This window comes from Pelobates fuscus, chromosome 3 (assembly GCF_036172605.1).
Source record: "Pelobates fuscus isolate aPelFus1 chromosome 3, aPelFus1.pri, whole genome shotgun sequence".
In the NCBI taxonomy this organism is placed as follows: domain Eukaryota; kingdom Metazoa; phylum Chordata; class Amphibia; order Anura; family Pelobatidae; genus Pelobates; species Pelobates fuscus.
In genome coordinates this window covers 18,400,157-18,427,165 of record NC_086319.1, presented here as the reverse complement: position 1 = coordinate 18,427,165, position 27,009 = coordinate 18,400,157, and the positions used below count along the sequence as shown (strand labels likewise).

Here is a 27,009-nt window from a genome sequence, read left to right as displayed (position 1 = left end):
TTATATAGAAAGAACACCGAGGGTTATATAGAAAGAACACTGAGGGTTATATAGAAAGAACACTGAGGGTTATATAGAAAGAACACTGAGGGTTATATAGAAAGAACACTGAGGGTTATATAGAAAGAACACTGAGGGTTATATAGAAAGAACACTGAGGGTTATATAGAAAGAACACTGAGGGTTATATAGAAAGAACACTGAGGGTTATATAGAAAGAGCACTGAGGGTTATATAGAAAGAGCACTGAGGGTTATATAGAAAGAGCACTGAGGGTTATATAGAAAGAGCACTGAGGGTTATATAGAAAGAGCACTGAGGGTTATATAGAAAGAACACTGAGGGTTATATAGAAAGAACGTTGAGGGTTATATAGAAAGAACACTGAGGGTTATATAGAAAGAGCACTGAGGGTTATATAGAAAGAACACCGAGGGTTATATAGAAAGAACACCGAGGGTTATATAGAAAGAACACCGAGGGTTATATAGAAAGAACACTGAGGGTTATATAGAAAGAACACTGAGGGTTATATAGAAAGAACACTGAGGGTTATATAGAAAGAACACTGAGGGTTATATAGAAAAGAACATTGAGGGTTATATAAAAAGAACGGGGGCGGGGCCGGACCGCCAAGCAGAGCAGACGCATGGCACTATAGCTCCTGCTATTTTCTTGCAATTTGGTCCCAAAACGCAATTTCTGGCGCTGCAACACAACAGACAACCACACTGTGAGGTGCTAAGTCTGGAGATCGGTCAGCAAACTGATTCCTGGCCCCTTTTGGGGAGAAAACGGAGCTCTGTGACCGAGGCCTAGTCAAGCCTACCCGGGTGGTGAGTAGGGTGGACGGCCGCCGCCCTGCTATCCTGCCTGGCCGCAACATGGTGGTCCCCTAACGCAACGGGGTGATGGCCCTGCTTCCCCCCCTCTGGGCCGGTGGGGGTCATCCCAGCCTACCCTGGGGCTCTACCCCGATCGGAGATCTCACTTACCACCTAAGATGGCGTCTGGGCCTGACCAGCAAGCAGTGGAGATGGCGCCCCCTCTCCCCCTCGGGGCTCTTGGCGCTCACTACGGGAAACTCAGGGAGAAAGCACACGAGAAACTTACCTATCCTGAGACCCGGCTTGGAGTGCTTCAATCGACACTGAGGGCCTTGAGCAGAGGCCATCTGACTGACAAAGCGGCTACAAAGGTAAACAGGCTGCAAGCTGGTAAGATTCCACGAAGCCGAGTTACACACACGAAGGTCGCGGATCAATCTGAAGACACCGCACATACCCAGCTCCCAACCGCATACCCGACACTACTTGACAAACCACACCACAGCATCAGGGAATTATTCGCAGATGGAGCTGAGAAACAAAGAACTGTAGCCTGCCAGTGATGGGAATTGCTCTCTGCACAGGGACTGGGGCTGCCTACTCTCTGGCACCTGAACAACAACAATCAGGGGGGGAGTCTTTGTCCGGGGACCCAGGGTTCCTTAAGCATTGTGGCATGACTTTTCTTTTTAACGCAAACACCAGCCATGCCATATCGCCTAGCATATTTGTCTCTCCCATCTATTCTATTTTAACTATGATTTTCATCTTTCAAGCCTGCTATCAGGCAGCAAAGCTCAGAGTCAGTATAAGTATCCTGACAGATGTATAACTGATCTAATGTACTGGCTTGCTAACTTATGCATGCAGTCGGTAAGGCAAATCTAGCACTATGCTTTCTATGCTGTTAAAAAAATGTGTGAACCACAACTTGAATACCCATCGTTACAAATGTTTAAACATGATCATCATTTCCTTAAGTAACCAAAAAAAAATGTGCAAGTCAATCGAATACCCCATTGTTATAATCAATGAAAATCAGCATGAGGAATGCCGTTGGGGTACCTCACGCGTGTTGTCATATTTCTTTGCACTGCAAAAATAAAGAATAAAAAAAAAAACACTGAGGGTTATAGGGCAAGAGGGGCTTGGGTGACCTTCCTGTGCAGTGTGTTTAATTGGGGCAGTGTATTAATTTAAGGGAGTAAGGGGGCAGTGTATTAATTTGGTGGGGGAGGGGCCAGTGTATTAAATTGTGGGAGGGAGAAGGCACTGAATTAATTTGGGGGAGGGGGCCAGTGTATTAAATTGGGGGAGGGGCTGAGCCCTGTATTAATTTGGGGGAGGGGGCCAGTGTATTAAATTGAAAGAGTGGTGGGATGGGGGCAGTGTATTAAATTTGGATGAGGGTGTTGTATTAATTTGGGCATGTAGGGTGTAGTGTATTACAGTGGTGATGGGAGGCAGTGTATTAACCCCTTCAGGGCTGAGTCAATAGTACACGTTCTGATCAAAACAAAACGTAAACAAAAACTGGAATTTGCGCTATATATGTCTGTTCACCCGTAGTTCCCCTCTTTCATATTAAATGCACCCACACTTATTATATATCATTTTGTTCAGGAGAAACAGGGCTTTCATTTCATATAAAATATTTGTATATGAAACAATTTATTATGAATAAAATTAAAAAAAACTGAGAAATTTTAATTTATTTTTTTTTAATTTGTAGTTCCGCCTCACATTTTAGCTGGAAAGTTACAGGGTCAAATATAGAACGTTCCATTTTCAAATTGAAATTTGCCAGATTAGTAATGTTACCTTTGAGATGGTGTGGTAGCCCAGGAATGAGAATTACCCCCATAATGGCATACCATTTGAAAAAGTAGACAACCCAAGGTATTGAACGTGGGGTATGTTTAGTTTTTTTTAGTAGTCACTTAGTCACAAACACTGGCCAAAGTTAGAGTTCATATTTGTTTTTGTGTGAAAAAAGCAAAAAACGAATATTTGGGCAGTGTTTGTGACTAAGTGGCTACTAAAAATGACTGGACATACCCCATTTGCAATACCTTGGGTTGTCTACTTTTGCAAATGGTATGCCATCATGGGGGTAATTCTTATTCCTGGGATACCATACGGTCTCAAAGGCAACATAACTAATCTGGCAAATTTCAATGTCAAAAAATGAAATGCAAGCCTTATATGTGACTCTCTAACTTTCCAAAACACCATAAAACCTGTACATAGGGGGTACTGTTATTCTCGGGAGATTTCACTAAACACAAATATTAGTGTTTTAAAACAGTAAAACATATTACAACAATAATATAGTCCATAAAAGTGCCGTTTGTTTGTAAAAAATGCAAAAAACGTCACTTTTACTTAAAATATCATCATTGTAATACAATTTACCAGTTTTAAACACTAATATTTGAGTTCAGCGAAGTCTCCCGAGTAAAACAGTACCCCCTATATACAGGTTTTATGGTGTCTTGGAGAGTTACAGGGTCAAATATAGTGCTTGCGAATTAAATTCTCTGCACTTTCTCCCTGTGTTGTCAGGCATGTCAATCAAATTTTAATTAATCAAATGACATAATTATGTTAAAAAATTACTTAAATATACACGTAGAATTTTAATATATATGCATTTATAGGTATATAAATTCTATGTGTATACTAATGTAATCTTTTATGTAATTATATGTATTTATCTCTCTCTCTCTATATATATATATATATATTTGCGGTTATTTGTATTTTATATATAGATAGATATATATAGAATATGTAGATCTATTATATATACATTTTATATATATGTAACGTCATTCTAAGTGTATTTTAATACTAATATTAATATTAAAATACATTACGTATGACGTTACATATATATAATATGTATATATATTATATATATAATATATATACATATTATATATATATAAAAAGGCATTTAATTTATTTTATAACATTTTAATTTTTTTTTTTACACCTCCTACCAGCAGGGGGACTGTCTAATATTTTAGACAGTCCCCCTGCTGGCAGATCCATAGCCAGCTATAGGGGGCCATGTGATCGCAATTTGAGAGCGATCACATGGCCCCCGGGGGCCTCATTTGCCGGAGGGCGGCTGCCTGGGCTCTCAGACAGCCCCCCAGAAGAGGATCGCGGCGGAGGTGAGTACCTCCTAGCTCCAGGGGCTGCAAGCCGTTACGGCGTTCTATGCCGCCGCAACGGCTTTAAAGCCCTTTAAAGCCGCGACGGCATAGAACGCCGTAACGGCGTTAAGGGGTTAATTTGGGGGAGGGAAAGGGGAAGTGTATTAGAGTGTTGGGAGGGGAGGCAGTGTGTTAAATTGGGGGGAAGACGGTGTATAAAATTGGGGAGTGAGGGGGCAGTGTAATAGAGTGGTGATGGGGGGCAGTGTATTAAACTGGGGGAAGGAGGGGACAGTGTGCTAAATAGGAGGAGGGGGCAGTGTATTAGAGTGAGGGATTGAGAAGCAGTGTGTTAAATTGTAGGCAGTGGGGCAGTGTATTAAATTAGAGTGGTAGGAGCAGTGTATTACATTGGGGGAGGGGCAGTGTATTAGAGTGGAGGAAGAGAGGGCAATGTATTAGAATGAGGGAGGGGCAGTGTATTAGATTGGGTCTGCATGGAGGTGCTGAACTCTCCCCATGGAGATGCTGACTGGCTACGCAGCTTTTTGCCACACATGCACAATAGCCTCCCAATGTTTTCTTGTGGGAAAGCCTTGGATTGGCTGAGATCATCAAGTTTGATGATCTCAGCCAAAGTGAAGAACACACTCATAGGACTTCAAAATCAACCAGATAACGTCATTTGTTTTTTACAGCTGTGCAACAGCATACATTCACCATCTCAGTCCAATTAACAAACTCGTCTTAATATGTCAAGGTAGTTGGACTGAAACATTGGTTATATGCAAATACATATCTCCTTAAAATAAATTAGCGCTTTGTTTACTTTGAAGCCCTATGAGCGTGAGGACGTCCAGTATCCGTTTTTTTATACTTTACTTTTCGTAAGAAGCCTACGTTTCAATGAAAAGTGAAGTTCTCTGGGCTGTTTCTGCAGCCCACATAAACTTAAACCTTGTTTATTTGGCCGTGTTAGCCTTTGAGTTTGACATGATTGGTCTACATATAAACTCTCAATGTTCTTTAATTAAAGAGAATTGAAGAAAATATCTACTTTATCTACTGCATAATGGTTCTATGGTAAATAGTTACAAAGGTGGTGGTGGGAGTGGGCATGTGTGTGTACACACACACACACACACACACATTCTCCCCATAACTTTGTGATCAAATATCACACTGACTGTCTGAGCCATGCCTGGTAACCGGTGGAGGACTCAGAAGAAAATGTTGGGTAATAAGATGCAGCAGCAATAACAAGATCCATTGTCTGGAAGCCTGAATTTTAATATTTACGAAAAATCTTACAAAAACATCACATTACAAAAACAGGGTTCATGCCGTACTGGTTAAACCTTAAACATTAAATAAAGTCGTTTTAAAATGCAAGCTCACTTGTAAGAAGTAAAATACACCTTGGTTGTGCAATTTTTATTATCTGCATTTAAGAAAATACACTTGTTTAAAATTGGTGCTTTGCAATATCTGCAAAATTATATAACGGCGCCCGCGCAAGTTAATGCACTAATATAATCAAGGGATTCTCGAAGAAAGGAGAATACAAATACAAACATAAAAATAGTGCCATCTATTTAAAAAGGCTTTTTGGACAGCACCGACATGCAGCACTGCAACGTTCACAGAGGCAGAGCAATATTTTTCAAATTTATGTAAACTGGACCAAATCCAAAATGGTTACATAAATTGGAGAAGTAAACACCCGAGGATAAATACACATATACCAGGGGCAATGTGACACGGTTTATAAAGCCATTTTATCATAATCCAGGTATTAGCATGTTGTATGATTGATACCTACAGACCACGGTATTTTAAATGTCAATATTGTAATGCTGACACCTTCTACTGGAGAGAAATCCTCCGAAAATAGTGGCACTTAGAGCTAAAATAAAGGTGTGAAGAAATCAGTCTTTAAATTAAAATTTTTGTTCTAAATTACATTTGAGTTGCATAAATGGTTATTAGAAAGCCACCTAAAAAAATTCCGGTCGCCCCTGGCCACTCTCCCTACTCACATCTCTAAAATGTCCTTTTAAACATTTTGGGAGCTATGCTCATATGTTTACGTAGGTCATCTATTCAGGAAACAATATGTTCCAAGGCTTTATTATCCTGGAGAAATCATTAGAAAACGTAAGAAAACAAAAAACAGCGCAAACGACTGGCATCACTTCCTAGTATAATAAGTACAATCGGCGCAATCATGCATGCCAATGAAGCAAGTTAAAAATTGAAGATCAGCCTAATTACATTCTTCTTTATTACACTATTTTCTTTAGAAAACTAAACATAGCTCAGAAATATATTGTCAGATTAATTGATTCAATATTAATACATATATCGTACAGTAATAACTATGGTCCACTCAAATATTGTTGTTTTTATTTTTGGAGGGGGGATTTTTCTATGTTGGAAGGGATCATTTCAGTAAAGTGCTCTCTGCAATGCACACAGAATAAACTTCTAGCGTACAAACAATCGGACTCCACCAAATGAACCCATAACTTCTGAGGTATAAATAAAAATAAGTAGAAGCACAAACAGGTCAACTGTCCATGAAACATTAAAAACAAAGTGCCTGTATACGGGTTTTTATTTTTCATAAAATTGAAGATGAAAGGATTAGAGGAGAAACGTTACTTACGTTCCATGAAGCTGCGGATCAAAGGGAGGATGCTGTGCGCCGTACACATGTTGAATACTGATTGGGAGGAAAGAAAATGTGTTTTAGAATAAAAGGACTTATTGTATGAAAATCACAAAGCTTTCAGTAACAATATAAAAATGTCAGCTTTTAAAGTATACATGTCATGGTACACATTAAGGGGTTACGACGACAGCCTACTGTACTGGTCATGATGTTAGGAGTACCCTGGCACAGCTCCCCGGTAATGGGGCACATTGTTTAGCAATGGTTTACCCTTTTACTTGGGTGTCCACCAGAGCTGCAGACGTCAACACGGCCGCCATTCATTCGCTGAGAGTGTAAGCTGACCGCGCTCTGTCAATGAATGGCGCACTGTGCAGGAAAAAAAAAAATGCACAAAATTGACATTAGCCAGCCTGGAACTCTTATTCCAAGCAGACGGATGGCACCTACATTACAATGCCGGAGCTGAGCTACATCTCTGGCAGCAAAGAAAGTACAAAGAAAATTCCATCTATATATTGAGCTACAGATAATCTATAGCAAAATATACCCTTTTCCCTTACTTTCCAATAGATTATCTCCCAAGATCTTTGTGTCAATGGCACAAGTATCTATTACAACCACTGAAAGGGGACTGCAGGGAACAGACCTACAGACATTTATCCACCTCTCCATTAGCATCAACTACAGAGCACAAGCTGTAGTTGCTGTGATATTCATGGGGGAACACGATGTTCATGTGTCAATGAAGTCAGCTTGTCCGTGGATTGCCCTGCTTTGGAGCAATCCTAAGGAGGGTCAATTGTGCCATAGACTGGTGGGGGCAAAGTGGGACTGGAGAGCTGATACTATATTAGTAGAACAACCAGGAACCTGTGATTATTCCAGTACTGAAAAGCTGGTGAGAAGGTGGGAGGCAAATCACAGTTCTTTAGTCACCTTATAATATGATTTATGCGTACAATAAATTATATATTGCTGTATAAGCTGGTATTTGTCAAAGTGAGCCCGTCATTAGACTTTGTAATTTAAGTGGCTGCAGAATAAAATATAAAGTAGTGACGATTTAACCAGAGCATAAAACGAATGTCTCATACCAAATCTAGCAGAACAGTCCACAACAAATGGTCTTTCACTGTAGTTTGTGAACTATTAATTCTGTATGGGTATTCGGTTACACATTATTTAAATTATTCATTTAAAATAAAAGTTAAGCCGATAAGAGACTGAGATGGATAATTTGCCAGAGCAGACCAAATAAAGTTCCAATTCAGTGAACTTACACCTTTAGAATCAATACAGTTATATAGGATTAGACCTCTATCAAGCACCTAGAGTAGCCTCCCAGCCCTGAAAGCCAAAAACCAAAGCTGGATCACCGATAATATGCATCCCACGCACAGACTGTCTGCTTATAGCCCTACAGAGAACCAGAGATTCCAATTCGAAACTCACAATTTAAATGCAGAGAATCAATCTGCTTGCTTTCATGAAATGAATAAAAAAACAGAAATGACACATTTAGAGAAAAGTTATATCACAAATGCACTATAACATGCTCAATAAAAATACCGGTATATTTACAGACATTGCTTGTGTTATACGTGTGCCTAAATAATAACAGATAAAAAAAAATGTAAAAATTTTAAATATACATATATTTTTGTTTTTATTTTTTTCAAGGGACACTCCTGGCACCATAACAACTTAATTAGCATGACTTTTTATGGTGCCAGAAGGTCCCTTGTGCCTTCTTACCTTCAAAGGTTACACCATTAATGAACTAACACTACCGTTTGAGTCCAAGGCTTCAATCAGAGCGGACGCTCTCAACCCATAAGTAACACTGCACTCACAAAATAATTTGAGAATGACGTGAATGGGATGTTACTGATTGGATGAGACCATCAGCTGACGCTCTGGGCCCTGAAGGCTAACTGGTCCCAGTGATGACCTGGCACCATAACAACTTAATTACGATGAAGTTGTTATGGTGCAGGGAGTGTTCTGTCACTTTTTGGTGTCTTTGTATATCTTGCAAACACTCCCGATAGTGACAGCGATGCTTGGGGTGGGGTGGCCTGGGATGTGGTGGGTTATATTTACCTGTTGCTGTTCCCCACATTCAATCTTCAGCTGTCGGGTGGGGAAATTTGGGGGGTTATTTATTATAAACGGAAAGTCACAGGTATCTTAGACAATTCCTGGTTCCATGTAATAGCAAATACCGTGAATCAGATTCCAAGGAAAAATTCTATGGATTCAGTGGCACTTTTTTTTTTTTTTTTAATTCTTTATTTTTGTTGTGCTTGGAGTTACAATCGCATGTCAATAATGCCACAACAGCATTTGCAAACAGTTGAAAAAACACATATTGGTTAACTGTTGTATAGCAATCAGATTAAACACACATTTTTGGTTTATAATACAAGCTAAGTACAGGTTTGGTAACTATAGCCTAGCAATGGTATTTATGTTGAGTATCGTCGCTTTATTATCTAGATATTTCCTGTATCACAGTGAAGTCGCTGCGTTAAACTAAAGCATGCATACAGTCGCTGTTAGGAGAGTAGTAGCTCAGTTAGGGTGCAAGAGATTTCAAACAAGTTTGGTATGCCGCAACATAATGGACAACCATTTTTTAGATATACACGTAGTTACGTTGCCATGGTACATGAGAGAGATTGCACATTGTTATACTAAGAGTAGGTGGGTTAAACTATGACTTACATCTGCATAACCTATGATAATAATTAATGCACCATACTTGTTCTGATAAGGTTAATTACCACTGGTTCTGTGTTTGACATTCTAAACAGCATGAGTGTAAGACAGGTATTGATAAGAACAAGGAGAAATAAGAGATATCAGGTCAGTAAAAAAAAAGAAAAAGAAAAAATGTTCATGCAAGAGTGCAGGAGGTCTCCGAAGAATGCTCGGCAGAAGTATCTTTGTTATAGCCCTCTGGGTAGCCAACATCAGCCGATGCCCAATCTGCAACCAGGCAGGCATATAAACGTCACGGTTGCGTCGAGCAATGTGGTAAGCCAGCCGTGAGTGTTGGCAATGGATTCTCAGCGTTATGTCCCTGGCAGGTAGCCCTGGAATCTAGCGGTAAGTCCAGCATCAGGATCAGCCGATCCCTGTTAATGGCAGTGATGATAGTTGTTTAGGTAAGTTCATTATAGAGTGGGAGGTGATATATGGCAACAGCGTGAAGGTAAGGGACTCTTTGCAGGTACAGCAGTCGCTCAGCCACCCCTTTAATCTACTGTACGTCCCAGTTGCGGGAATGGGTACTCGGTCAGCCGATTCCCCTCAGCGGTAGCATAAGCGTGGGGATGTCCCGGAGGTTGGCGTTGGAAGCTCTCTTAGGGGTGTCTTTGCAGTGGGATACGGCTTCTTCGGTAGGCTGTGGGGTCTCTTGAATTCCGACCCGGTTAGAGACTGTGGTCATAAGGGGCAGACGTGTGCCGTGTTGGTCTCTGAGGCCTGGATTCGCTGATGTATTTGTATGTGGGGCTTGTTTGGGAGCGAGGGGGCGGGCGATTATGCCCGAGCCTCTTGGCGCCTTTTCCTGCCTTGTCTGTCGCTTGGCTCTGTGTAGCTGGTGAACTGCTCTAGGGGGCTGAGGCCGGGGATCATAGTGGCGGCGCCGGGCCGCAGGGCGGATCAGCTTAGCCACTGCTCTCACCGCTTGATTATAAGACATTCCCCGTTTGCACAGCGTCGTCCAGAAGCTTGTACACAGCCTGTCAAATGCCTCCAGTGCCTGCGTTGGCGGTCGGGAGCTTGTTCCGTTTGGATTGGGCCTTTGCTGGGCCGCCATCTTGGCTGCGTCTCGTTGGGGTAATACCCCTGCCTGCTGCATGGTCAGTAAGCCCTCAGTGGGCTCAGAGTAGCCAGTGGGGACCGGGATATCCCCCACCGGTCCAAAGGGGGGGGGGGGTAGGGTGCTTGCTGCGTCGCTTGGGAGCTCTGAGGTCGGGGCGAACGGGCGCTATGCCCAGGTATCAGCTCAGGTAGGCCGCACCCGGATTTCAGTGCCCCTGGCCCCTCCGGGCGTCAGGGTGGTATGCCTCGCTTCTGTGGTGCACCCCTCACGTGGGTAGTGCACCCTGGTGCTTCTTCGGGCCTCGAGGCCGGCGGTATTCGGCTTTTTCCTGCCCGCCGGACAGGAGCTCATGGAACCCACATCCACTCCGTCTTGCGGTCAGGCTCCGCCCCCCCAGTGGCACTTTTTTAACTCATAATTTATTTAATCTTTCACCATCATCCACTGTCAAGAATTTACCAGTGCATTTCAAATTTTAAGCATTCCCAAGATGGAAAATTAAATCTACAACTCGGCTATATTTTCTATCTTGCTGTACTGGCAGAAAAATTAAATCCCTATTTGGATCTTTGACAACAGCCAATTTACTGAATAACTCTATATAAACATACTGCAGAATCCAAGGAACATTTATTTTGTTGGAGAGATTGTGTATATGTAGATTATACAAATGACAATATTTCAATGTATATTAATAAAAATAGGGATGTACATTTTGGCTATTTTGTGGTCCTTGCAGTCTGATTTGTTAAAGCACCTCTGTCACCGCCTGGGATCTTTACGTAATTTGTGCTAAGTGGAAGATGGACGTTGGGGTGCAAGGGAAGGTACTTACCTGAACTTGTCCCCTGCGGCTGACACATGGTCATCCTTGCAATCCATTTTAGCTACTGGAGCTTCTCTGCCGGGAGCTAATGTCAGTGTTGTATTCTATGCAAATCCTCCATAGACAATTCTATTTCCCTACAGCCAACTAATGACAGCTGGGGTAAATTACAAAATTTGACAAAGGTAGGTCTAGCTTTTGTCAAGCCTAGGAAAGATATTAAAGACACACTAGTCCCTACTTTGTATTATGATATCTTTTGACCGCATTGTAATGCCCGTGACATTCCATAACACGGTCAAAGTGTGTATTTCATAAAGATTTTATTTAGGAACGGTGGGGAGGCTTACAGAGCTAGGTTAAATGGACACTATAGTCACCTGAACAACTTTAGCTTAATGAAGCAGTTTTGGTGTATAGAACATGTCCCTGCATCCTCACTGCTCAATCATCTGCCATTTAGGAGTTAAATCCCTTTGTTTATGAACCCTAGTCACACCTCCCTGCATGTGACTTGCACAGCCTTCCATAAACATTTCCTGTAAAGAGAGCCCTATTTAGGCTTTCTTTGTTGCAAGTTCTGTTTAATTAATATTTTCTTATCCCTTGCGATGTTAATAGCTTGCTAGACCCTGCAAGAGCCTCCTGTATGTTATTAAAGTTCAATTTAGAGATTGAGATACAATTATTTAAGGTAAATTACATCTGTTTGAAAGTGAAACCAGTTTTGTTTTTTTCATACAGGCTCTGTTAATCATAGCCAGGGGAGGTGTGGCTAGGGCTGCATAAACAGAAACAAAGTGATTTAACTCCTAAATGGCAGAGAATTGAGCAGTGAAATTGCAGGGGAATGATCTATACACTAAAGCGGCTGTATTTGGCTAAAGTAATTTAGGTGACTATAGTGTTCCTTTAAGTACTACTACAGCTGTGAGGGCTTAAAACATGCAGTGCATTACCAGACGTTTACCTTGTGAGTGCAAGCTAGAACCAGACATAAAAGGTTTGGCTGCACTAATACTGAATATAGAATTGTCAGTAGGGAAGAAAATTAACATCTGATCGTAATAAACAGTCAAACCTTTATATATTTTCTCATTTATAGACTGTATTTACAAAAAGGGCCTTGTTTGAACATGACTTCATACATTCGCAGGGGAAGAACTGGTTCCATTCAGGATTGGTTTACATGTTGCAACAAACACTTGCTAGAGACACATTTGGGTGTAATAGTTAAACCCACATCTATTGATGTATCCAAGAGATTGTGCCTCTCACACACGCTCACTTGAGACTCCTTCCACGGTAACTGGCTAATGTATTAAACCAGGACAGATTGAAATGGGGACTCATTAGTTCCCAGAACTTTAATTTCATGTGTACTTACCCTCTATATTTGACATATATGTTTGGGAAGTCTGACAATTTAAGTTGATCTGTCACTTTTTCAGATACCATGAGACAAAGTAGGTAAAAACTTAAAAGCTGGGGGGCGGGGCCTGACCGCAGAACTGAGCGGACGCGGGTTAGTTCTGCTCCTGCTTTTTGCAGCAAACTTGAATGCTTAATAACCTCAAACTAACTACAAAAGAACCAAATGAGCCACCAACAAGGAGCTGACGACAGGGGCTACGAGTTGATACCAAACATATGGCACCAACCGCTGGAAAACCTGGCAACGCAGACCGAGGCCTACCAGCAGGGCTGGCGCGGGGAGGCGGCCGCTCCCCCGTCGCCCTCGATGACATACAGAGTAAAATCGGGCCCACGTTCCCCCCCCTATAGACCGGTGGGGGTTATCCCGGTCTCAGACACCCACTGCTCTCTACCAAACGATGGAGGAGTAACCTTCGAACGGACAGCATACGGTGCGGCCGCAGACAAGATGGCGGACACCATGCAGGCTTCTACCGCACGAGGCCTACTGGAGCCACTCGAGGTCCGAATCGACAGACTATTTACAGACTTCTTTAGGAGGCTTGAGAGTAGACCAAGCCCGCCTGCAGAAAAACCTCGAGTGGCGAATCTGCCACCTCACTCACCTCGCCCACCCCGATGCTCACCAAGCTTGAACAGCCGGAAGGCCTATAAAATACCCCATAAGCAGCAGAAGAGACGGGTAATACCCAAGGCGCACCGGCCACACAAGCGGAGGAGAGAGGTCTGCCAACACAGACAAAAGCCTAATGGAATTACCTGCCGTCCCCCAAAAGGAAGCCACCGGAGCATGGTGGGACCACAGGACTGCGGCAAAGTGGAGCAGAAACTGGACCGAGCTGCCGACAGGAGGAGCATCTCACCGCCACCAACCATGCAGATCCCTGCCACCAGGTTACGGGCCTTGAAAGCTGGAATTGGCTGAGTACCTGTATAATCTGGAAACTCAGCGTTTTACTGGGACACCTGTTCTCTATTGTCAGATGTCATGTATAATCCCTGTCTGCCGAGGACTCTTTACTACAGCTATGCAAAGTTTTCATGAAGTCCTTTCCTTTTCCCTTTTTTTTTTTTTTTTTTTTTATTTATCTTCCCTATCACTGCCTCAGCTATGCGGCTTAACATTATGTGCATTGCCAATTAATATTTAATATACTGATCCCAAAGCTCAGCAACCTGTTAGCCATGTTTCTGTAATGCCAGCACTAAACGACACCATTACCAAACCCTATTTTGCTAATCACACACTCACTTGCACAAACATCCATGGGCTGTCGCCTTCCTGTGGCCCATCCTGGCACCTTAGCTTGAATGTCAACCAGACGTGTTACCACACGACCACCTAAGCAGTCACTAAGAGCTAACCTGAGACCCACACATACGGTATCACACTATATGTTACAAGTCCACAAGCCCAACGTGCTCAATATGCTCCCTCCGGACGCTGTGACATAAAAGCCTGGCAGGCTCACAAGAGTATAACAGTACCCCGACTGTATCTCTTTCTCCTATAGACCACTAGACATGTACATATGACCTGGCCCATCACTATGTCTCTTACAATGCAATATGTAAGCCATAACGCTAGTCTCATTAACCCATTTTTTATAATGGAGCAGTTTCATCCTAATGGAAGGGCCTGCCAACAGGTTACGAGTTAGCCTGCTCATACGCTGCAGTTGCAAATTTTGATTGCCTGGAATGCGCTATAGGCGTGGGGCTCTCTAAACCTGTTCATTTATAATCGTTAAGACAACGCTTGCTTTTCATAATATGTTATTTTTCTCCATCGTCTAATCCTCGTTCAATTATAACTACTATGGTTATTCGTTTGTTCTCATACCAAAAAAAATGTGCAATCCCAACTAATGCCATGTTACTGATATTCTATGTTTATCACACTATGCTTGATAATGCTGTTGTGGCATATGAAGCTTGTTTGTACACACTTGCACAATAAAAATAAAGAATTAAAAAAAAAAAAAAAAAAAAAAAACTTAAAAGCTATGTAAAAACATTTGTAGTTAAAAACAAAATAGGGCTACTAAACTTGTTTAGCTGGCTCGTAGATTCAAAGCAGATTTGTCAAGCCCTGCCCTACCTCACGTAAATGGGGTGTGAGGTCAATTGCTCAATCTTTATAACACATTTTAAAGAAAATATTGCAGCAAATGAAAAGGTTAACATACACGAGTTATGGATAATTTTCAATGTTTGATTTAATAGTGTAATTTCCTGAGAAGCGACAGTCTCCCTTTAATACCACAATGAGTTTTAAACTGGAATTTATTTTATTCTGTGACCCCCTACTGTGAGTGTCTGAAATTAAGGACTCCCCGTCACCCTCCTACTTTAAGCTTTCTCCTAAGCAAGTGAAAAACATGGGTCACGCAGAAGGATTTCCGATTTGAATTATATTATTCATGACACAGTTTTCTGCCCATGAATAATAAAACTGCAAACTCCAAGAGATTATAAAAAGAAAGGGATATAAACTCCTTGTAATATCGTAATAGTGCTATGTATTTGTATTTAAAAGCAGTTTAGCAATTAAGTTTTGTTGGGGGAGGGGATTTGACGAAGTGTCTTTGTGACTTGCCTTTACCACATTATTAGCATGCAGAGGGAAAAGCATTTTATTAAAAAAGCCAAATTTAAAACCTCCATCCATGCGTCAATAGTAAAGACGAAGAATGGCGAGACTTGCAAAATGTCTCTGTAAACATATAAGAAAAGGTTCATTTAGATTCCCAATCTGCCACACTGGTCCTTTTGTGATGCAGACATTTTACACTTTTCAGCTTTTTAACCCCTTAAGGACCAAACTTCTGGAATAAAAGGGAATAATGACATGTCACACATGTCATGTGTCCTTAAGGGGTTAAAATTGGGAGGGGGGGCGTGGCCAACAACCGCATGGAGTAGTCGCAAGCCGTGCGAGCTCCGTGTACCGCCGAGCCGACAGCGACAATTTAAGAGCCTGACAAGCACAAATCTTACCCCCACAAGGGGCATCCACTGCCTTCGCCCTCATGGCACCCTCCAAACAGCTTAAATTGACGGATTCGATCCGCTCCGGTAAAAAAGACCGCCCGCGGCAAAAACAAGATGGCGACGATACAGCCACGCAATCCCCAGACCCGAGCAGCCTCACAGACGAAGACAGCTCGCAGATACCACAAGGAGATGATTTGGTTACCAACCAAAGCCTGCATGCTATGCTGCAAGTCCTAAAGGAATCCCTGAGATCAGATTTTAAACAAATCTCTAAAGAACTAAGGAAGGACATACACGATCTGGGTGAGCGCACCAATCGACTGGAATCCAGGACGGACGACATCTGCTTGGTCCACAATGATATGGTAGACCAACTGCAGAAATTAGAAGAAGAACAGGCCGCACTAAAACTAAAAGTGGCGGATATGGAAGATCGATCCCGCAGGAACAATCTGCGCTTTCGAGGTATCCTGGACTCGATATCCGCGGAGGCCCTCCCGCAGTACCTGCAAACCATGTGCGCCATTCTTGTTCCTCATCTCGAGGCTGCCTCTTGGACGATGGACAGGGTACACAGGCTACCCAGACCAGCCAGACTCTCCGCCGACACGCCACGCGATGTGATCGTGCGCTTCCACTACTACAAGTCTAAGGAAGCATTAATATCCGCGACAAGAAAACTGGATCAATTGCCTGACCCATACCAAAATATCAGCGTGTTTGCCGACTTGTCTGCAGCGACCATGGCGAGAAGGAGGGAGTTTATTAATGTGACCAAGACCCTGCGCAACCACCAAATTTCTTACAGATGGGGTTACCCGACTAAACTTTTGATCTGGCACAAAGGACAATCGGTAGCAATCCTAGAACCAGAAGTGGGAATGGCGAAACTCAAGGAATGGGGCCTGCATCACAACATGGGACATAACTCCCCGCAAAATTCGCTTCCTAAGAAACTGAGAGCAGACTGGACTATGGCGGGCTCGCCTTCCAGACCGCCGGCGCAGCATGAGATCTGATAAACGAACACTATTTTGCAGTACCAGAGTGACTCCAAGCACTTAAGTATTAATAGGGCTGTAATGTAATGAGAAATGTTTTTTGATTGCCAACCGGGTAATATTGAGGCGAGGTAATAACGCCATTTAATCCCCTGATTCAGTTATCAACTGTCCTCTGCCCGTTATCTATAAGAACACCCAGTGATTTTATGTAAGAGTAACCAAAGTAGTTGCATTCTCACTCTGAGCAGTGAGATATCCTTTGCCGCACGCAGTTAACATTGTCAATTGCTAAATGCTTTACAATAACTGATTACATGCCATGCGAGTGAGCGCCTGAGTGCTCTGGTGTCCCCAATGGCACTGGGAAACCCTTTGGTCACCACGTCCAGTACACCAATGCTCTGTCCTCTTGAGAGCTTGCTAGGCTACTCAGATATTAGAGGCTAAATATCGGCAGGGACTCCCACACCCCACTGCCCAATCTAGAGAGATGACAGTCTCCTACACGTGGCAGACACTGTCCCTGCGCATCAAGCAGGATGATTATACCCCCTTACCCCCAAGTTCAACCTTATTTCTGCAGTTTGCACTGATATGTTTTATATGTTATATGTTGTTTTTTGAAGGTATACACGCCCTCAGTCTGCATACACATGAGGCTCACTTGTCCCGAGGTCCCCAAGGCCTATCACATACCCGGCACTCGAGAAAACTTGTACAGCGCCAACCAGCATTCCAAGCACCGAGACGGCACTATGTGCCAAACCATGACACAAACATACCCATACACATTCCCTGTGCAGAACCAGACTGCAACACCCCATTCTGGCCTTGCGCTTCTACAAGGTACGAACTGAGTGAGCAACAATCCCCCCAAGTAATATTATGGCGTTAGCCACATTCAAAATATATTCCCTTAATGTAAAAGGCCTTAACAGCCCACACAAAAGACGCCTGGTTGTCCAAACTATGCACAAATCCAAAGCCGCTATCATTTGTCTCCAGGAAACACACTTATGCTGCCGTAACCCCCCACAAATACGTTCCTCTCAATACCCCCAGGTTTTTCATGCATACTCACCCCACAAATCTAAGGGAGTAGCCATCCTGTTCCACAAGGATTGGGTATTTCAGGAAACAAATAGACACATAGATGCAAACGGTAGACTGCTAGTTCTCACAGGTAACCTTAATGGCATGTTAATCACAATAGCATCGCTCTACGCCACGAACGAGGCCCAGGTCGTGTTCATTCGCAAATCCTTAAAATTAATAGACAAATTCAGGACAGGCCACATAATTGTTTGCGGTGACTTCAATAGCACCGGGTCTAAAAGGGTCGGGTCCTTTTAGACCCGACCCTGGACATAAAAAGGGAACAGGACAAATCCCCAACCTCGCACACAGTCTCCACCTGCAGCGAATTAAGTAAAACAATCAATAATAACAACCTTTATGATGCTTGGAGATCCACATACCCGCGAGAGAGAGACTATACTTATTTCTCGCAGGTGCATGGTACATACTCCAGAATTGACTTATGTCTGGTAGATAAGGCCACACTGATGAACATCGAGGATGTGCAAATTGGCCAGAGGACCTGGTCAGATCACGCCCCACTGACAGTCACATTCCGCTCCCTGTACCAAGCCAGAGGCAGAGGGACGTGGCGTCTCAATGAGAGCCTCCTAGACGACCCACAAGTACTCATTAACGTAACTAAAGAAGCTTCTGACTACTTCACACATAACGTGACTGACTCCGTCCCAATTCAAACAGTATGGGTCGCGCACAAGGCAGTCATGAGAGGTATATTCATTAGAGAAGGCTCAAAACGCAAAAAAAACACTAATGACTCCCATAGAGCCCTACTCCAAGAACTGACAAACTTGGAAGCACAAAACAAAACAAATCCCCGCAAAGCCTTAGCTGCACGCATCACCGAGATACAGAGGGAACTGAACGCCCTCGAACTTCTCACTACCGAAAGGTGGATGAGATCACTCAAACTCAGATATTACACGCAGGGAAACAAAGCGGGTAAACTGCTAGCCAACAAACTGAAAGCAAAACAAATACAATCCAAAATCCCGTACATTATATCTCCCACAAAGGGCAAACTCTACAACCCACTAGACATAGTCAATGAGTTAGCGGAATACTATGACAAACTTTACAATCTACACAATGACCGCCAGACGCCACAACCGACTCCTACCAATGTAGCTGACTTCCTGGATGGAATACCCCTTCCACGACTGTCCCCTCAAGCCATTGCATCACTAGACGCCCCATTCACACATGACGAAATTCGTAGGACCATCCTCTCCCTACCCAAACATAAAGCCCCAGGCCCGGACGGACTATCTAATTACTATTACCACAAAATGGAACCGACTCTCACACCACACCTCACCACCCTATTTAATGCCATCAAAATATCAGGCACCCTCCCTACGGAAATGCTGGAAGCAAACGTTGTCACCCTTCCCAAACCGGGCAAACCGCCCACATACTGCGAAAACCTACGCCCTATATCGTTACTAAATGCAGACATCAAGCTATACGCAAAACTCTGGGCGATGAGACTAAAAACACATCTCAGAGACTTAGTGTCGATAGAACAAGCGGGATTCGTCCCCGGGAGGCAGGCAGGTGATAACACCAGACACTTTATAAACTTAATAAATTGGGCGAAAACAAGCCAACAAGCAGGGGTAGTTCTGGCGCTCGATGCCGAGAAGGCCTTCGACCGCCTGAACTGGACATACATGGAGGCTACACTGTCCAAAATGGGTCTCTCAACACAAACCCTGCGGGGCATTATGGCTCTGTATCAATCCCCATCAGCAAGAATCTTTAACTCCGGTTTCATTTCAAACAAATTCCAAATAAGCAATGGCACACGCCAAGGCTGCCCGCTTTCCCCGCTCCTGTTTATACTTTGTCTGGAACCACTCATAATGCACATCAAAAAACATCAGGACATAGCTGGTCTATCCACACCCGCAGGCACCCACAAAATAGCACTGTTTGCGGACGACATCCTCCTTTACCTCACCAAACCTACCTCCTCAATCCCGCACCTGATGGCACTTCTCCTACAATACGGGCAAGCATCATATTATAAAAATAATCTTAAAAAAACTCAAGCACTTCCCATAAATATTACCTCAACAGAGCTACAGTCACTCAAGATGCATCACCCCTTTGATTGGAGGAAAACCTCCTTAAAGTACCTGGGAATCAATCTCACCAAATCACATAATCAGCTGTCCCAAGAAAACCATATTCCCCTAACCTACAAACTCCAAGCACAATTAGACACTTGGCAAAACCTTGAAATCTCATGGCTAGGGAGAATCAACACGATTAAAATGATGGCACTGCCACATGTCCTTTACTTATTTCGCACCATACCCATACCTCTAAGTGACAAAATACTCCAAAGATTCCAAAACATGTTTAATGCATACATTTGGAAAAAGAAACCCCCGAGAATAGCCAGGCGACTCACGTGGCTGTCCCCGAACAAGGGCGGTCTAGGATCTCCAAATGTGAAAGCCTACTATAGGGCGGCAGTGCTAGCCCAAGGGTTAGACGTGTTGTCAAGCACCACCCCCCGTATCTGGTCCCCCCTAGAGAATGTATGCATTAGACCATACACGGTGCATTCCATGTTAAGATCGTTCCATGCATGGGATCCACACGAGCGTAAGCCCCTGGCCAGTACGAAGTTTCTAATAGACAGTTGGAGAAAATGGGCCCACAAGCTCACAGGCGTGGACAACATTCTGCACTTTGCCCCAATCCACACGATTTCGGAATTGACAGACGATATCAATGTAAATCATTGGTAGCAAAAAGGTATAAAGTCAATATCCCAACTATTTTCGAGAGAAGGCATCAAGCCATTTCCAGTCCTTCAGGAAGAATTCGAGCTCCCCCATAAGGACGTTTTCACATACCTTAGGACCAAACACCTTCTCCAATCCCTTCACACGCAACATAGTGACGAGTCACAATTGACGGCTTTTGGTCTATACTGTATAGGGAAAAAGCCACACCTAAAGCCACTATCTCTATGCTACTCGACACTAAACGATGCAGACCCCCTACATAAACACAAATACATGGAACAGTGGGAAGCAGAACTCAATATCAATATACCTACCCCACTATGGTTACAGGCGATCCAGACAACAAAAAGGGTGTCCCGTAGTCTAACTCTTTGGGAAGCTTACTACAAGATACTGATGAGGTGGTACTTCGTGCCTACCAGGTTAGCAAACATTTACCCTTCTGTGCCTGACATGTGTTGGAGATGTCAGCTTCATAAGGGAAACATGAGACACATATTCTGGGATTGCCCCTTATTAAAGGGAATATGGCTAGCGATAGCCCAAGCTGTTGAACTGTTAACAGCACGCAAAATGCCGTTTACACCGGAATGTTACCTGCTCCACCTCTCTCCTGAATTACTTGTAGATAACAATAGATGGGTGATCATACATCTGTTAACAGCAACTAAGACAAGCATAGCCAGCCACTGGAAGAGTACACAGGTTCCTTCCCTCCTGGAAATATGGAACAGAATAGACGCTATTGCTGACTATGAAGGGATGGCATACAGGTTGAATGGCCAAACAGAGTTATATACCAAAAGGTGGACAAATTGGCAGGTGCATCGTAAACAAGTGAAAAAGCTCAAAGTCTCACCGTTATAACAGCCACGTCCATACGATTATAAGATAACTGCGTTACACCAATTTACTAGACCACACATTACCTCGATAACCACTCTCAAACAACACCGTCATTTATGCCAGAACACAACTGGGATATTAGCACTCAGGGACCAATTCTTTGTATACCTTCCCCCCCTTCCTCCCGTATTTATCATCCCACCTCCTTGTCTCCCCGTCCCCTGGTGTAGAGGTACATATGTTTCTATCTGAAATATCGCAATAAGCTTGAATAAAGACTAGAGAAATCGCCAACACCTTAGCCAGCGCTAGATTCACCAAGGTTGGCATTTCAGACACTCACCATACCACTGTATGTATAAAATGATTCTGTATATTGCATAAATCTAAACGTATACATGTTTATTTGATTGTATAAACCCATTGATATGACTGTACATGTAATGCCACCATACTGAACTGTACCGTATACCCTCCCCATCTTTCTTTCTGTACCCCTTGTTATTTCTTATTTCGGAAAATTTTCAATAAACACAAACATTGGAAAAAAAAAAAAAGGGGTTAAAATTGAACTCTAGAGGCTTTGTGAAACCACACAAGCTACAGCAAAAGTGAGGGGGTGTAATAAATAAAGCGTTTTACTTACCTTTATTCTCCTGGCACGCCGCATTTCCCACAGTTGCTACTCCTACCCTGCCTGAGTTTACTATGATGATCTCAGCCAATAAAATGCTTTGGGTAGCATTGGGCGCCTTTATGCAGAGAATGGAGACAGCAGACACCGGTCCTGCAAAGATTGCAGGACTGCACTAGAAAGCCCCTGTTGTACCTGTCCGACAGGCAGTGACAGGGGGTAGCATGAAGCAGTAATGTAAACACTACCTTGCCTCATTTTATACAGTAGGGACAGTTCTAAAGGGACAGTATAGGCACCCAGACCACATATTCTCATTGAAGTTGTCTGGATACAATGTCCCTGTCCCCCTTAACCTTGCAATGTTAATTACTTATGTTTATGAGAAACAGACAGCCATCTCCTGCTTGCTAGGTGACTTTTGGTCACCTGACGCTGGACGTCCAACATCAGTAAAATCCTTATGGGAAAACATTGCAGCAATTGTTTCCTATGCGGAGTTGGCAGAGCAGCAACCCAGCGCCAAGGGACATCGGTGCAGAAGTTGGGTGAATATAGAAAGTGTTTTTTTTTCTTTGTTTTTTTTTAACCCTTACAGTGGAGGGGAAGGGGGAGGGCTAAAATACAATGTTGTATTTCTAGCACTATAGCAGTTTTAATTTTGTCGACTAACAATTTTAGTCAAATTTAAGTAGACTAACATTTGAGATTTAGTTGACTAAAACAAGTCAGATGGCTAAAATACAACTAAAACTAGATTGAAATTTGCTGCCAAAATTAACACTGGACTATAGTATCCCTTTTAAGCTGTAGTGTGTAAGAACGTGGTCCGAGTGGTCATTTTACCACATTTTTATAACCTTTTGGGATATTGTTAAAATAGGTGTTAAATCAGGGCTCGACAATTTACCAGGTTCCTGTGGTGACTACAAATTTTGTCCTGGAGCCTAGGAGTTTGTCAGCCCATTCAGCACTGGCCACCTCAAGGTCCACCCAAGGCGGGAGTCTGTGAGCAATGGAGATAGAAGTGACGAGGCAGCTGTAATATTCCTGCTCTTCTCGCCCTGCTCCCTCGCGCGTCCTGTTGTGATGCTGCGATACGACCTCTATCTGGCTGCGGAATCACTAAACGGGCATGAGGGAGCAAAGTAAGATCAGAGCAGCTCCACTAGACCCCAGGAAAAACATACAAAGGTAGGGAGGCTGGGTGGACATAAATTAAAGCAAATAATTTGTAAATGTGTGTGTGTCTATCAGTAAGTGTATGTCTTCTTTATTTGTCATTTTAAGATCTTATTTTGGTCGTTGAAAACAAAGCTTTGTCAGTTTAAAAATGGAAAAATTCAAAACTGGCTCTTAAAGGACCACTATAGGCACCCAGACCACTTGAGCTTAATGAAGTGGTCTTGGTGCCAGGTCCTGCCTGCTGTAAAAATAACAGTTTCAGAGAAACTGCTATGTTTACACATGGGTTAATCCAGCCTCTAGTGGCTGTCTCAATTAAAATCACAGTGAGAAGACGCCAGCGTCCATAGGAAAGCATTGAGAATGCTTTCCTATGGACTGGCTGAATGCCGCACATGCGCATTCAGCCAATGACGACCGAAGGAGGAGGAGAGTCCCCAGCGCCAAGGGAGCCCGGCGCAGGAGAAAGGTGAGTGTTTAACCCCCTTCCTCACGGCAGGAGGGGGGCCATGAGGGTGGGGGCATGTGGGGGTGGGGGAAACAGTGGTCTTTTAACTTTATTAAATGCTGGCACATAGATTCAAAGTAAATTTGTCAATCCTTGTGTTGAACACTGATATCAGGTCAAAAATGCTGAAATTTAGTCGTCTCTGTAAACATGTCAATATTACCCATAAAAATTATAATGAACCCAAACACACACTTGACTTTAAATACATTTGTACTCAATGTACCAATTACAGGTGAAGCAATGAATGTGACACCACTCCTTAGTAGTTAATCTCTCCTCTTTTTATTGAGGCAGTAACACAGAGACAATGTTTCAATCAAGAAACCAAGACTTTGTCAAGTCACTTAAAGGAACACTCCCACCCCATAACAATTTCATCTCTATGACGTTATGATGGCAGGAGTGCCTGGACACCACCCTGCCTTCAGAGGTTAAACCAATTTTAAATAGTTTAACTCCAGAATGACCCCTTCCTCCAGTGCTGTATAATCCAGAATGACGATAACCTGCCGATATATACACACACACACACACACTATAAAACGTGAGCAAACCATGAAAACAGAAACAGTTCGTTCATGCCTCCATAGACCAGGGAGAGAAAAACAGAATACTGACAGCAAAGGGGAGGGATTTTTAATTTACAGGTCAATGTCCAGTCTAGATGGAAGCCATCACTTCCACTGGGCATATCAAGGAAAACAAAGTCCTTTGACCTGCAGGGAGGGCAGGTCAGTGCTTCTCCTCTAAGCAGTGCATACCAGGCTGCTTTCAGTTATTCAAACAGACTGACTGCTGTCTGCAAAATACTCTGAGAACACAGCAGCTATAAAATGAAAATAAAAGGGTTACTCCAAGCACCATAACCACTAGGAGTACCCAAACCAGTTCCCCTGCTAATGAGGCTCCAAGGCTCCTTGCTGTTCAGATGACGTGCTGCATAAGCCAGAAGCTGTTCCAGTCGCTATTCATTGACTGAGAGCGTCCGCTCTCTTTCAGCCAATTAATGGCACACTGTGCATGAAACATTGCACATACTGGGCTGGCTGATGACACCCCAATGATGCTGCCGGAGGTGGATTACATCTCTGGCAGTTTAGGGTTTGACCTCTGTAAGTGCAGAGTTTGAAAGTGAAACGATGCACACACAGACACCAGGCACCATGACAACAAACTCACATTATTATTATTATTTATTAAGAGTACATTGTATGTCTAAGGATTCCATTTACTAATCACCAAACGACAAGCAAACAGCAGCCGGAATCTATTCAGTTTTCTGAATGTGCATGTTTTTAACCATCTGACCATTCACTAAAGGTACATTTGGCTATTTCAACCATATCGAGCTTCCATTTGGCTGCAGTTCGATTTTCAGTTTAAATCAGCTGGATCTTCATAAAACCTTGATAATTCAGCTCTTCAAAGGCAGGTACATTACAGCTGCATTGTCTTTTATTCCATTTCATGCAACATCGGTGAATTGCACCTAAAACTCTAAGCCCCCTAATGCCAAGTCACTCTAATGCTTTCCAACCACCACTTTAACCCCTTAAGGACACATGACGTGTGTGACACGTCATGATTCCCTTTTATTCCAGAAGTTTGGTCCTTAAGGGGTTAAGGATACCCAACCCTAAATACCCCCAACGCCTACTCTTAAATATAGGAACATTGCAGTGGCCACACCTTCATGGCTGAGATTATACATTTTGATGATCTCACAAAATCCAATTCCAATTATTTTCCATAAGAAAGCATTGGGAGGCTATTGGACATGTGGGCGGCACTGCCCCAATCAGCATCTCCTTATAGACATGCATGGAATCAATGCATCTCCATGCAGAGTGTGGAGACTCTGAAGCACTTCTAGTGGTTGTCTGAGTGACTGCACCTAGAGGTGTTACTAGGCAGCAATGTAAACATTGCCTTTTCTCTGAAAAGGCAGTATGTACATTAAAATGCCTTCAGGGACAGGCTATAGCCACCAAAACAACTACGTTAAGCTATAGACTCTAGAACTCCTACACTAAGCTGTAGTGTTCCTGGTGACTATAGTGTCCCTGGTGACTATAGTGTCCCTGGTGACTATAGGGACACTATAGTCACTCAGACCACTTCAGCTCAATGAAGTGGTCTGGGTGCCAGGTCCCTCAGGTTTCTAACTCTTCAGATGCAAACAGGAGCAGTTTCAGAGAAACTGGTATGTTTACATTTGGGGTTAATCCAGCCTCTAGTGGCTGTCTTCCGGACAGCCACTAGAGGCGCATCTGCGACGCTGGAGGCGAATTTCGCCTCCATAGGAAAGCATTGAGAAGTGCTTTCCTATGGACACTTTGAATGCGCTCGCCGCACTTGCCGCGCATGCGCATTCGGCTCTGCTGACGTCGGACGGGGGGCTGACGTCACCAGCGCTGAGGGAGCCTGGCGCTGGAATAAGGTAAGCTGCTGATGGGGTTTTAGCCCCTTCAGCACCACTGGATGGGGACCCTGAGGGTGGGGGAACCCTCAGGGCACTATAGTGTCAGGAAAACCGCTTTGTTTTCCTGACACTATAGTGATCCTTTAAAATATTTATTTGTAACAAGTGAATAAACCCTTTATCCTGTGTTTACACATTACAAGGCACACAATACAGTTTCAAAGATTACAGATTTCACTAATGATGATTTCATGGAAGCAAAGCGGTCACCACTGGATTAACGATAAATCTATCCTTATTTAGGACATTGTGAGGGATGATTGATCTAATGATTAGTTTAGGGAATAATCTAAATCTATTTTTAAAACCTGTAGCATTAAAAGTTTTGTTGTTTGTTTGTTTTTATTAAAGGACCACTATAGGCACCCAGACCACTTCAGCTCAATGAAGTGGTCTGGGTGCCAGGTCCCTCAGGTTTTAACCCTTCAGATGCAAACAGAGCAGTTTCAGTGATTTTCACAGTGAGAAGACGCCAGCGTCCATTGGAAAGCATTGAGAATGCTTTCCTATGGATTGACTGAATGCATCCGCGGCTCTTACCGCGCATGTGCAGTCAGCGGAAGAGGGAGGAGAGTCCCCGGTGCTGGAGAAAGGTAAGCGTTTAACCCCTTACTCCACCTAGAGCCCGGCGGGAGGGGGGCCATAAAGGTGACCTATTAACACCATAGTGCCAGGAAAACAAGTTTGTTTTCCTGACACTATAGTGGTCCTTTAATAATGTCTGCTA

The 27,009-nt window shown here is 43.3% G+C and overlaps 1 protein-coding gene across 1 annotated transcript in view; it reads right to left on the bottom strand.

Moving 5' to 3' along the window:
• The window catches only part of TBC1D22A (TBC1 domain family member 22A), a 504,456-nt gene that overhangs the window by 453,169 nt on the left and 24,278 nt on the right, over positions 1-27,009 (bottom strand). Inside the window, exon 2 of the mRNA XM_063446790.1 lies at positions 6,660-6,716. Within this exon, the coding sequence (XP_063302860.1) occupies positions 6,660-6,716 (57 nt within the window). The remainder of the gene's footprint in view (positions 1-6,659; positions 6,717-27,009) is intronic.